Here is a 13414-nt window from a genome sequence, read left to right as displayed (position 1 = left end):
CTTGAGAATTTACTGGAATGCTGAAAAAAAAGTCATGACAATGATAAAATGCGAACAGATGATGATGGCTTTAGGTTGATTGGAGGTCAAAATACTGGGCTGGAAATGCTTGTTTGTCTCGCCGGAGCATTCAGAGTGGACTTTCCGTTGAAAAGTCCCACCTGCCCAGCCAAATCCCAGATAAGGTTCTGCGAAAGGGCCCGACAGGAAGCTTAGTTCCCATGTCTGTGGGTGGACAACCTTTTCAGTTATGTGGCTTTAAGGACTAGTACAACTTGGTGTGGGTGATGTGCTATGACAGAGGTCTCACATGGGAAGTAGTGGGCCTACATGTACGAACCTCAAAAACCAAATTTTTTATTCTCTCACCCTTTGCCCTTGACTCGCCCCTCCACCCCCTTTCTCCTAGACACACCAAAAATCCTTGCTCAGAGACATAAACTTGGATACTTCCTGTGGGAAAGCTTTCGTGGATGCACTTCTTTTCTCAGCTGAAACTCCTGTGGAGCACAGAAGGAAACGTACCATCGAAGATTGTGAGCTAATTAAATGTCACAGCCTGCTCACTGAATGTGTGTCTACAACGACTTTTGAGAAGTGATCTTTCCCTCACTCACACAGTTCCTCTTTCTTTGGTGTGGCACTCAGCGTATGCATGTGTGTGTATAGGGGGTGCACATACAGTGTAGCTTTGGATGAGTTCCCTAACCCGTTGAGAGCCCTATTCCTGCTGGGCTGAGCAGGTGGTGTGCAGGAAATGTTTGAATTGTGGTGTATGTGTGTCTGTGAATGAGCCCATTAAAGGGAAGTTCATCAGCAGTCTTCACAGGAAGTGATCCTGTGAAGACTGCTGATGAACTCCCAGCGTTTTCTTTAATGTTAATGTAATAATGTTCTTGTGCGAGGCTGTATATGCAGATATATTCAAAGTGCTTCATAGATACACACATACGCTTTGAGGAGAAAGCAAGGTTAAGGCATACCCAGGTGATGGGTGGCAGGATGGGCGGGAGGCTCAGTGGGCAGGACCACCAGCTGGGCAGAGGGGTCCTGAGGCAGAGGCAGCACTGGCTGCAGAGGGCCTGACATGGCTGCAGAGAAACCTGGTGGCAGATTCTGGTGCAGGGCTGTATGACCTATACCTGCTTTATAGAGAGGATGTCAGTTTAGATTTATAAACCTATCTCATTCTATGTAAAAATAAAACTCCCACACAACTATTACTCATAATCACAAAATCCTGAAATCCTGAAAAGATGCTCAAGTTGAATTGATGTAAAATGCTAGCTGCTGAATTCTGCACAAATTTTAGATGACAGAGATTTGCAGGCATTAAATGAAACGCAATATTTGTTGCCGAGTTAGATAACTTAAAATGTTTTTTTTTACCTATTCCATAAATTGGAAAAGCATCTTTTTTTACATGATCTGTAACACTGTAAAAATGTATATATATTAGTATTCTCTTACCATAAGAGTGTCCTGTCATCCAAAGGGATGGGCTTCCAGTTCTTGGCATCCAATGATGGTGAGCAGAATGTGCAGCAGGATCTCCTAATTGGCCAGACTGGAGGGAAGTCCCGCCTGGGACCATGAGATGAGAGGTGAGGTCTCCATGACAGCTGTTGGAGGGGTGGATTCTTGCAAACTCCACCCGTTCCTTATTATCCCTGGTATCCAGATGAGACAAAGACAAGGAAATGCAAATGAAGACCACTGTGGGTTTATAACACTAACTGATTCTACTTGGGTATTAAAAGGGGCTGTTATGATTTGTGTAGTTGTACTGAAGTGTCACAGAGTGGGGGGCATGATCTGGTGCACGCAGCCACATGCAGAATACACAGTATGTAGAGTGATGCATGTAATGATGAGGAGTTCTGCCCAAAACTTTTAGCTGTATGCTGTTAGCAACATATGCTGAAGTTAGCACAAGGGGATTGGTGTGCAAGTCAGTTGCGCTTAAGTGCAAAAAAATCATCAGCACTGGAAGACCCGCCTGCAGGTTCCCGGTCAGTAACAACAGCAACCGAGAGAGTTGTTTAACATTAAAAGACAAAGACAGTGTGTCAGCATTGCTTTATGTGCTAATGCATGTTCAACTACATCACCCAGGTGTGCCAATCACTGGAATGGTAAATGTTTGGGTGCTTTGAATGTTTCAAGTTCCCCTCCAGACATGTTTTAAGTATGTAAAATACTATAATTAATGTTTTGTTTAATATGGTTCTCCCACATTATAATAAAAAAAAAAGTCTCACATCGAGCCCACCACCAAATATAGCTATGGTGGAACTAACTGCAACACTTTTCCTAATGCACGTTTTATTTTTCATTATACTATGAATTTTGGTATATTCATTTCATAGCGTAAGAGTTTTAGAGTACATTGAGACCAGTTGCCTGACATGTTCTGTATTTTTACAATTAAAATCTTTTACTGAAGTTGTCAATAGGCTAAATGTTACCTCAGTCCCCAGCCAGAGGATTCGCCCTACCAAACTTGAATCAAACTGTCACTCCTAAATCAGGGTATGAACTGAACCTTAACTTGTGTGTACTGTTACAGCCCTAATATTAAGCAATGGCTTTACAATTGCTTACCTGATATATGCATCTCTCTCTCTGTCCAAGCAAGTCAAACCAATCTGCTCCCCACTCATCCTCTTCCTCTCCTCTTCAGTGGTCGGATCTGAAGGATACATGGAGCGGGGCGGTCCTGCGAGACAAACATGAGAACATTAGCAAACAAACAATGAAATAAACAAACATCAGCTTAACCATTAGCTTTCACCAGGTGAAGACGTGTTCCCGAGTCACTCACAATTTCTCAAAACACAGTACTCACAGCGCTTATTAGTTTGCCCCACTATACAGATTTGTATCATACTTTTTAATGCCATTTCAACCAGAATTAATGAAAGTGAAAACCGACGGTTTGTCTCATGGCACAGACAATGCTGTGCCACTGATATTTTCAGGCTTTAAAAGTCTAGACCTTGTTTTTTCCAGTTTTCTTTTCTCTTCTTTTTTCGCTTTCACAGCTACAGGTCATCGACAGGTCACAGATAAGAAAAAAAACTGGTCTCTGTTCCCCGCACCTCTGTTTACGAGGCAGTGACCTAGCCTGCTTACCTTTTACTGAGGGATGGACCCTGCCCTGCCGGCTGTTGGGATGACTGTCTGCTGAACGACATGGTGGCTCCCTTTGTCTGGCCACAGCCACTGCAATTCCCACTGGCGGCTGCCGCACCTCACTTTCCCCGTGACCTGTGTCCCCCATATCTCGGCCTCTTCCACTGTAATCAGGGCGCTCGTTGTCATTGGCTGGACCCTTTCTGGAAGGTAGAGTCTGTTTGTTGCCCTGCAGGGCACAGCTCCCCCCAGTAGGACCTGATTTGAGGCTTCCCAGCCCCCCAAAGGGGCTCTTCTGGGAGAGAAGCAGTGGCTGTTGCTGGTTGCTGTACTTTAGTAAGCTTTTCATGGCACTGCTCTCCCCCTGAGTTGGGCCCTGGGGCTCAGGTTGCTGCTGTGGCTGCTGCTGTTGCTGACTGAGGGGAGGTGCAGGTGGAGGCTGGGGAGGAGGCAGGCTCATTCCCGGCTGCTGCTGTTGCTGCTGCTGCTGCTGCTGGGAATGTTGCCCACCAGTGCTCCCTAATTCCATGTAAGACTTCCTCTGCTCCTCCTCAGGTTGTGGCATGTGGTGGGGAGGTCTCATGGCCCAGGGTGGCACGGGCGGTTGTTGGTGGTGGTGCTGCCCACTGCTGTTGCTGTAACCGTAAGGAGACATGTCCATCTTTCTTTTTAGCTCCTGATTAGTCCCCTGGTTTAACTCAGCAGGAGAGGGTGCATCTGGGCCAGGTCGGCCATGTTGCTGGTGGCGTATCCTGGCTACCTTTTGTCCATCTCTCTGTAAGGAGCAGCTACCTCCAGGACCGGGGCCATGGGTTGCTCCAGCCCCACTATGTTGTCCCATGCTTTTACTTCCAAGTGGGGAGGAGTTAGGTTGGGGTCCCGGATGGGAACAGTCTCTATAAGGAGAAGTGTTGACAGAATGAGGGACAGAGTGTCCAGTCTTGGGCCCCTGGGGCAGTGAGGGTCTGAACACATCCATATCCACACCACTGTTGATACACTCAGCACTGCGTGATCGTACAACCTGGTGCTGCTGTTGGGGATGTGGAGGCTGCTGTAGTTGGGGCGGTGGAGGAAGCTGTGAAGGCTGAAGGTGTTGATGGTGGGACTGCATCCAGTCTGGAGCCTTCTCTGTCTTTCTGTAAGGGTGCTGCTGCTGCTGCTGTTGTTGTTGTTGTTGTTGTTGCTGCTGCTGTTGCTGCTGCTGCTGTTGCTGTTGCTGTTGCTGCTGCTGCTGTTGTTGCTGTTGCTGCTGTTTTCTGTGCCAACTACTATGGTGCCCACCACCTCCATTCTTTTCTATTATCTTGTCCTTTGCGTTGCCGCCTCCCCCTCCACCACCCACACCATGACAGTCGGGGTTACCAAGCTGGAATGGCCCAGTAGATTTGTCCCCCAGGCCTGCCACAGATGGCACAAATGTAGGCCCTGTGACTTTAGGTTCTCGCCCCACATTGGCTGGCCCCCTCTCATGTGAGGCAGGGTTGGCTAGAGGAGCAGGAGGGGGTGGGCAGAAGAAGTCCGGGTGGTGGTGTGTATGGTGGGAATGATGCGGATGGTGCGGGTGACTGGGGTGGAGCTGAAGGCAGTGGAAGCCCCCAGGGTGAGGATGTGTATGGGGGTGAGAATGAGGATGCGGATGGGGGTGTGCGCCCCCAGCAGCAGAACCCATGTGTAAGGGTGGGGGTACAGAGTAGGATAGAGAGTGGTGCAGTGGTGCCTGACCCCTCTCCAGACAGTCTGAAGGTTGTTCACTGATCCTCATCTCCCCACTTATCCCTTCTTTGGTGCAGCGACTACTGCCGCTGGACCCCATATGTCTGCCCTGGCTGCTCCCTCCACCACCCATAGCTCCAAGGGCTGTGCCCTCCCCCCCACAACTGGACATAGAGGCCTTAGCCCCTGCTCCAGTTCCTGCATCTCCATTTTGCATTTTGCCATTGTGCAAACAGGCACTGAGGGGTTTGCCCATACTCTGAGGGTGTTCCTTGCTGTACTCCATCGAGATTGATGCCTTGTGCCTTTCCAGGGCCCGGCTGTTAACCTCCTCCAGGGGTAGTGGGTGCTGTGGATAGTGTGGGTGCTGCTGATGGGAGTGGGAATGGTGGTGGTGTGTGGGCTGAGGTGGCTGGTGACTGTGGTGCTGTTGCTGCTGCTGCCTCTCCTTTGCCTCCTGTTTGCTACTGGACCTCTCCTTGTCCTTGACAGGTACCACTCCTCTCTCCACAGACCCTTCTTTAAGACCCTTATGTAGCCCCGTCCCTACTCCTGGATCTCTGTCTCTGCTGCAGGACCCCTGAGAGTGTCCTGAACCTGCCCTGGACATGGGTGGCAGACTGTGATTGGCTGAGATGAGAGGTGGCTGGGACGGGAGACCTCGAAGATAGAAGTTCTCTGAGAGAGGAAGGAAGACAGGCCAATAAAGACAAATGCATTAGTCAAGAAAGGAAAAGGCAATGACAGAATTAGATTATTCAGCTCTCATGGTAGTTTCCCTAGGCATCTTTATATCAATATCACACATCAAATTACACCATACTATGTTGTATAAATTGGATTTAAATGTCTTATTTCTGTCTGATTAAATTTTAATCATCGCACGCCTCACCTTTTTGCGTGTCATAGAAACGGTGCTGCCCGTAGAGAACTCCACTGTTGGCATGGTGATCCAAGTGGCTCATGGGAAGGAAAGTGTGGGCCAGACTCCCTGAGAATCGAGGGTACCCTGGAGCTGCTGAGATGGATAGCAGAGAGAGGGAGATAATTGATAAGACAGGACAATAACCACCAAGATGCAGTTATCCAGACTAACCCAGCATAATCCTTCAGGTCCAATGCAGCTGGTGGTGTTCATACGCAAATAAGTACTGGCTCTGCCTGTCATGTTTGCCTTTCCTGCCTGAGTTTAGAATGCAAACAATACGAGACAAGCTTGGGGATTGCTGTAATGTATGAAATTTGTCTTTGAAACATATGGCTCTTTCTTTATCTCTCTCTCAGAGCTGGCAGTCGCACCTCTATCCATCTGAATGGAGTGATAAGGATGGATTTGAAGCTTGTGTTTACAATGAAGAGAGAGCTGGGCGGGTGACCTTTACTGACCTACATCGGGGGTAAAAGGTCACTTGAATGTTGGGCCTGTAAGCCAGTACACCTGGGCTTATTGCATCAAGCCCATCTGGAGGACATTTGCACCACAACCAAACACAAAACTCATTTTGCAACGGGACATTGAAAAACACAAAGGACTTTGAAGGTGGAGGAGAGAGAAAACATGGACTGAGATGAAAGCCCATCGCAATATTAGGACAAAGAATCACTATGACAACCCACTTCCACCGCAATCGGGTAACTAAAACATCCAAACAAGTCAGTGTGAATTGAATTAGCCTATCTCTACTACTGTATAATTAATTATTTCACACACTTGCGAGAAAGAGATTTAATAATAAAAATCAAAGTACTGTAACTTAAAAAAAATGGGGTGAAGTCTTTGATGGAAACAGTGCGATATAACTACAGTGAATATTCTCTTCTGAGTATATTATGTAATGTGATACAGGCATGAAGATAAAGCTGTGCCCTCCCCATCTACTCCATGACACACCCAGGCTACGGAGATACATAAGGAAAAGAAAACTAACCTATATGCACTATTGCCATGAAGTCAGCGCAGGAAGGAACGAGACGAAGGAAAAGAAAGACATAAAGAGAAGAGACCAGAGACACGCACTGCTGCTTTGTGTTAGTGCTTCTTTTCAGACAGGACGTCTACCGTCCAAGACCTCTCTCAACCATCTCAGTGACCTCTGAGTCATCTAGAGAAGTTCAGGTGTTTCATGTCTCCTTTCCCCTGCTCCTGCACCTGCCTCACTCTCGAGCCTCACTTTCAAACACAAACTCGCAGACGGAGCGAAGGAAGGAGGAGGGGGATAGAGAGAGGAAAACATGGCTCTACAAGCTAAATGAAAGACAGACGTATTTGTGTTGGCAAGCGTGCGACCTGATCCCGGAAAGCGCAGATGCAGTTCATTTGGCCGTGTGCGTGTGTGTGTGTGTGTGTGTGTGTGTGTGTGTGTGTGTGTGTGTGTGTGTGTGTGTGTGCTTGTGTGGTTTTAACAGGAGCTCCTAGTGTTGAATGTCTCACTTTCTGCCGGTGGAACAATGGGGCCGGTGCTGTGAGCTGGCTCTGGGGAGGGAGGAGTGTTGTGGTGGGCTTAATGACCTCGTCTCCGAGCGGCCTCCGCATGCTCCCATCTTAATTAATGAAATGCACAGAGAGGGCAAACACTCCTGCAATAACACAGGAGGTGCTGCTTTCTGAGGAGGGCAATGGGGTGATAATTACATACCCTCACGTTTTCCTCTCTTTTTCTCTCTTTCACCTATTTTTCTATCTCTCCGTCTTTGTCTGTCTCTTTCTTTGCTGTCATGATTAATAAGCACACACATTTATGCCAATTCATCTAGAGTGGGAGGAGGGAGGGGGGGTCCTTTGTTTAAGCAAGACGTTTTTCTCTGATTTTGGGAGGGAGAAAAGCAGAGAGCTGTTTGGCAGTCTTTATCCAAGCTGGGAGAGGGGCTTTTTTTTTCCGCGGCAGCATGTTGTTTGTGAGCGTGACGATTGACGGCGTAATCCCTTTTCACAGCGTGGTCTGGCTGTGCCCGATAATGCCAGCCCGCTCAGTTTCAGCATGCCCTCCATTGGGGCGGCAAGAGGGGGACTGCTGGGCACGGCAGAGCCCATTCAGCCATTAATCTGGCCAGGACAAGGGAAGCTGCTGCTGCTGCTGCTGCTGCTGCTGCAGGCGACGTGAGCAGGGTCTTAGTGCAGTCTGCTGACTGCACAGCAGCTTCGCTCTCCTTCCCTCCACACACTCACACATACACACACATAAACAAGTCAGCATCGGCAAGTGAATGACAGAGGGGAGTTCACAGCGCATGCCCTCCTTTCCACGGGCGGAGCAGGGGCGAGAGACAGAACAAACAGAGCTGCATCCCAGGGAGGGATTTCCAGAAGTTCTGAAGGTATTTCTCACAGCATGGTGGGTTGAGAGAAGCAGGCCGACAGGGAGGACAAAGAAGGGGGCTGGATATAGAACAGCACCTAGAGGCAGTTAAGAATTAAGCCCGCTGAATTAGAGGCAGACGACAAGAGTGTTTCGTTCCTCTCTCCATTTCTACCCACTCTTCTCATACCTGCTCCGAAAATGCCAGCCTGTACAATTGCTCATGAGGATTTCTTCACTTTTGCTAAATGACAAAATAACATAAATGCCGTATATTGTCTCCGGGGAAATAGCTGTAACATTTCAGAGAGGGAAGGACAGAGAGAGAGAGAGAGAGAGCATGGCAGAGGAAGACCAAGAGGAGAGGAGGAGCAGGCTGAGCTGCCTGTCAGGTCCGCTAATTGAGAAAAAGTGACAGAACCATCAAGACACAGAAAGGGAGGAGGAGGGTTCGGCGGAGGAGGGGCAGTACTGTGGTGGATCTCTTCAGGTTTGACTAATTGAAAGGAAGGGATGCAGGCTGGCACGAGAGAGAGAGAGAGAGAGGGAGAGGGAGAATGAAAGAGGCAGGAGTATGGAAGAGAGGAGAGGTGGGGGGTGCAGCTTAAATCCCACAAAAGGAAAAGCTAGCAACTGCTCACAGAAGGAAAGATGGACAACTGAAGATAGGCTTGGAAAGGCGTATCAAACAGAAGTGGATTAGACAGGTGTGTGCAGGCAATTGTGTGTGTGTGCATGTATGCGTGTCTATATGTGTTGACAGAGATATGAGACAGCGATTGTTTTTGGCATAACGTAAGAAGTCATTTGGACCACAGCCAGCTGGCCTCAGGCCTTTGAGGAGCCCGCAGGTTTTTTCTCTTTTAGTCCATTTTTCTTTTTTAATTTTTCCACTCAGTTGATTCGGGGGGGGGGGGGTATTCAGGGTTTATATAACGATTCCAAACATGAAAATAAATCTTTCAAAAGCTCAGAGGGGCTAATCCATTTTACCGGGTGTTATGAAAAACATTTTACATTACATTTATTAAAACGGTCACCACACCGCATTTGTACCTGTTTGTTTTTTTCCACCCACAGTCATGTACCGCCACCCCTCTCCCTCTGTCTGTCTCTATCTCTGTGTCAGTGAGTCCACATCTCCACTCAACAAATGAACAACAGACAATCCCAGGCACAATGGCTGTTACTGTATTTGGCAATCAATCTGAAGACAAAAACCGAAACAGAAAACCTCTTTTAATCCGTGCTACTCTCTGACATCATGAAAGCCACTAATGGTTTAGCTCTTGTCACCGTATATAAATATCCCAGCATTTGTAAGACAGTACACTGAATGCTTTTCTTTTCCCAACACAATAAATCTTTAAACAAAAGTCAACACGGGACTTTTCTGTACCACATTCGCTGGCTCCCGCTGCCAAAGTTATCTCGATCCAGACGACCATGCCACCCCTGTTATGCGGCGATGTTATTTATAGGTTTGCTTAACGTGTCACTCAGCTAATGGTTTGTCGCTCATGCTCCCAATAGAAATGTGGTCTGTGTGCATGACTTAACTGGCCCTCTCTAAACATACCCAGACCATGTCCACACTAATGTCAGCGCTAATGCGGATTAAGTTGAAAATACATCTTTTTCTCTCTGATTTTTTTCCCCCTTCCAAACCAAAAACTGAGCTTTAAAAGCTCTTTCCTAATTGGACAAATTTGAACATGATGTTTTGTTGTAGCGTGGACCGTGGAAAAAACTAATGTATGATTGTCAGCTTGTTTTTCAAAGACATGGTTTATTATTATCTGTCTCCATACATTATTATTATTAGTATTATCTCCACCAAGGAGCTTATGTTTTAAGGCTTCTTTTTCTATAAGTCAGCAGAATATCTTGTCAACACATTTCTAATTTAGTGGAAAGTTAGTCCAAGAATCTTGTGATTAGTTTTTGGTGCAAATCCAGATTCAATTTCATATCCAGGAAAAAGTGGCTATTTTCTCATGCACCTCTGCACTTACTGAAATAAAAACACACAAATCTAGATCCAAATAAACACTTCTACATCTTTTCAATAGTTAAAATTAAACATTCAGACAGGACTATGCCGTAACTGCTCTCTTATTTTTATTATATTTCATCTGACTTCTTTCTATCTCCACCATAATTCCATTTCCAAAGCCTGTGACAGTTACTGGAAAAGAGGGATTTGCTCTTAAAGGAGCAGTGTGTAAGATTTAGTGGCATCTAGCAGTGAGGATTGCAGATTGCAACCGGCTAAAATTTCTCCTGGTTAGATTAGCCTCAGTGTTTATTGTCGAGGATATTTTCACCAGGAGCCGAATTATTCACAGCGGTCTCTTCCTCTCCAAAACAAACGGACCAGGTGATTAAAACCAGTAAAAACACTGAATAAAGTAGTTAAACATTAGAAATGAGTGTTTCTTCAATGCTGTTCGGCTAACAGACCGGCCACTAGCCTAGCACCTGCTAATGTGTGCTCACCCTTTTTCTGATCCAGACATTTAGGTTGTTTTTACCGAGAGCCGAATTATCCAGAGAGGTCTCTTCCTCTCCAAAACACACGGACCACGTGATTAAAACCGGTAAAAACACTGAATGAAACAGTTTCATGTTTAAGAAATCTATGTGTTTTCAAACACTGCCATCGTGGAAGGCCTGCTAACAATTGTGGCTGACACAAAAACTCGAATGGCCCTATCTAGAGCCAGCGTTTGGTTTTTCTGCTCTGGGCTACTGTAGAAACATGGCAGTGCAACATACCAATCTCTGTAGATAAGGTAACGAAAACACAGTTGTTATTTTCAGCTGATTATACGCTACAGAAAAAGTACTTATTACATTACGTTCCATTTCTGCCAATAAATCCCCATAAATCCAACACACTGGTGCAGCAGAATCATATATTTTATTTGTATATCAGGTGACTTACATGATATACAAATAAAATGTATGATGCCGCTGCTCTATACACTCTTATACCGCTAGGAAACTGTTTATTCACACCAAGTGACTGGTTAGCGAGTGACTAATGAGATCATTGTTATCTATTGCTCAATACATGGTAGATTTTAGCGCTTTAATCTGTGGCAAATGTGTCAGAAGACGAGCAGAGACAAAGACATTCTGCACCATGACAGGTATATGCCAGAGACATGAGGATCATACAGTAATCTTTGAATACAAATTCGAGCTGCTATGCTTGGATTTGCATGCAAACAGCCACTTTAAAAACACAGCTCGCTTAAAAAAAAAAAAAAAATCCAGAGAATATCTTTAAGGTTACAAGTGACACACAAATGCGTCAACACACACACAGTCACACAGACACACACACACACACACACACGAGTCAGTGCCTACTCTGCTGCTGGTGGGGTTCTGCTGACACCCGGAGAGAGGAGGCGAGAGTCTGGGTAATTGTGCCGCTCATTTTGATGACTTGCTTTTTATGCAAAACAGGAAAAAGACAATATGCAATTATCTTGAGGAGGGAACAGCTGAATGTGGTTGATGAACAGTCTGGATTCAATCATGCTCTTAGTGCGTTATATGCAATTAAACTGCAATAGAGATAATGGCCTCCATTGCCAACTGAGTAATAATCCCAGTCATAATCACCTCCATTACTTTTATTAGGCTTGGCATTATCATCATCACTCTTATTAATATTATTCTACTTTTCCACAAGAAGAAAATCTTTGACAATGAAACCCTGAAACTATAAGGTAAAAGAAACACTGATGCTTACAAAATTAGTTTTGAGGGAAAATGTCTCTTGAGTTGATATCTCATTCGTTCTCCTGTTTATCTGAGGAAGCCTAGAGTTTCACCTATCCTCACCGCTGTGGCAGCTGCCCACTGACTCAACCCCTGGTGGCCAGGACATAAGAGAAAGGTGGGGGGTTGGATGCTGCGAGGCATCCAATGGCTTAACACACTGCAAAAAAAAAAACAAAAAAAAAACTGCATCTCAGCTGCACTGCATCCAATCAGCCCCAGCCACACATCACGCAACTGGGGCGCCGCTGATCAGTGACCACAAATAACAAACACTCCCCACTGGCATCCCCCTGTGGACTAACAGCTGGGCTATTCTTAGAAAAGAAATAAATAAATACAAGAAGGCTGAAATAACAAGAGTCCGACAACTTCAAAGACTGTGGTTCACTATATGGCATCAGGCGGCCGTCACATAGTGTAATTAGCAAAAGATTATGAACGTGTAAATCTAAAAGCGACAGAAGTGAAGTCACAGGAAAGCAGACCTTGCATTAATATATCAGTGGGTGGCATTGGATAGGTCTCACATTTATCTGTCATCCTTAGCATTTGAATTCCCGAAATACCCCGAGCAGATTAATCTCTCACTTTATCCTTGTCTGACTTTCTGGCTGTATCTGAGCAGAAATGTGAGGTGTTGAACCGAGTGTGTGTTTGTATTTTCCTGACTGTGTGTATGTGTGTGGAGCCAAGATTTTGTAATGCTGAGCGTCGGGTGGGAACTACCCTATTAAGCTGTGATGGAGACACCAGCTGAAAGCTCTGCAATCACTGCAACTTTTTACTGGCCTGCGCTGGCATCTGCGCGTGCTGCTTCAGAGAGTCTTGAGTGACATTCCTGCTGACGTGAATCGAATACCGCAAGATTCCTTGGCTGAACTTTTGACCCTGTGTCCCCATCCAGAAACCGTGGCACTGTACTCCATCCCAAACATGCTGGGCCCAGGCCTATTTTGGTGCACAAATAAAAGGGTGGGAGCCTGGCTCTTGCTAGATGATTACAAGCCGTGCTTTGGTGGAAACCTAACACGGCCTAAAAATACACAATATCAGAGTAACAATACACCCTGCAAAGCTCTGTCCCCAATACTGCCAAGACGTGAATATCGCCTCATGCAGACGGTGTGGTCAGATGAAGGGGCGTGTGTTTTTGTGTGCATGTGTGATTTGAGGTACCTTCATGCGAATGGGGAAACCAGATTTGCGAGGCGCTGGAGTGGGGTCCGCCCCGGAAGGAGGGTGAGGAGGGCGAGGAGGGCGGCCGGGAAGGGTGAGACGGGTGGGAAGGGGGGGAACCCAGGCTACTGGCCAGAAAGGTCCCCATGAAGGAGGCGGAGGAATTGCCCATCAATCCACTGCCTGCATTCCCACAGGGACAAAGGTAAGGAGAAAAAACATGGTTAGAATTAGAGGAGTGCATGTGTGACCAAAAAACAAAAAAAAAAAATCAGATGTAGATGTAACACTAT

The 13414-nt window shown here is 46.3% G+C and overlaps 1 protein-coding gene across 9 annotated transcripts in view; it reads right to left on the bottom strand.

Moving 5' to 3' along the window:
• The window catches only part of LOC125879490 (BAH and coiled-coil domain-containing protein 1), a 100054-nt gene that overhangs the window by 25968 nt on the left and 60672 nt on the right, over positions 1-13414 (bottom strand). For 6 of the 9 annotated variants that reach the window (XM_049561407.1, XM_049561406.1, XM_049561413.1 and 3 more), the window contains 6 exons: positions 13122-13304; positions 5744-5869; positions 3136-5529; positions 2605-2719; positions 1471-1670; positions 984-1145 (listed from right to left, as the gene is read on the bottom strand). In XM_049561407.1, the coding sequence (XP_049417364.1) occupies positions 984-1145; positions 1471-1670; positions 2605-2719; positions 3136-5529; positions 5744-5869; positions 13122-13304 (3180 nt within the window). The remainder of the gene's footprint in view (positions 1-983; positions 1146-1470; positions 1671-2604; positions 2720-3135; positions 5530-5743; positions 5870-13121; positions 13305-13414) is intronic. The other 3 variants (XM_049561410.1, XM_049561411.1, XM_049561415.1) reach the window with 3 other exon arrangements.

The sequence above is a fragment of the Epinephelus fuscoguttatus genome, linkage group LG19, assembly GCF_011397635.1.
Source record: "Epinephelus fuscoguttatus linkage group LG19, E.fuscoguttatus.final_Chr_v1".
NCBI lineage: Eukaryota > Metazoa > Chordata > Actinopteri > Perciformes > Serranidae > Epinephelus > Epinephelus fuscoguttatus.
Note: the sequence above shows the minus strand (reverse complement) of the source record. Positions and strands in the feature narration are given on the sequence as shown.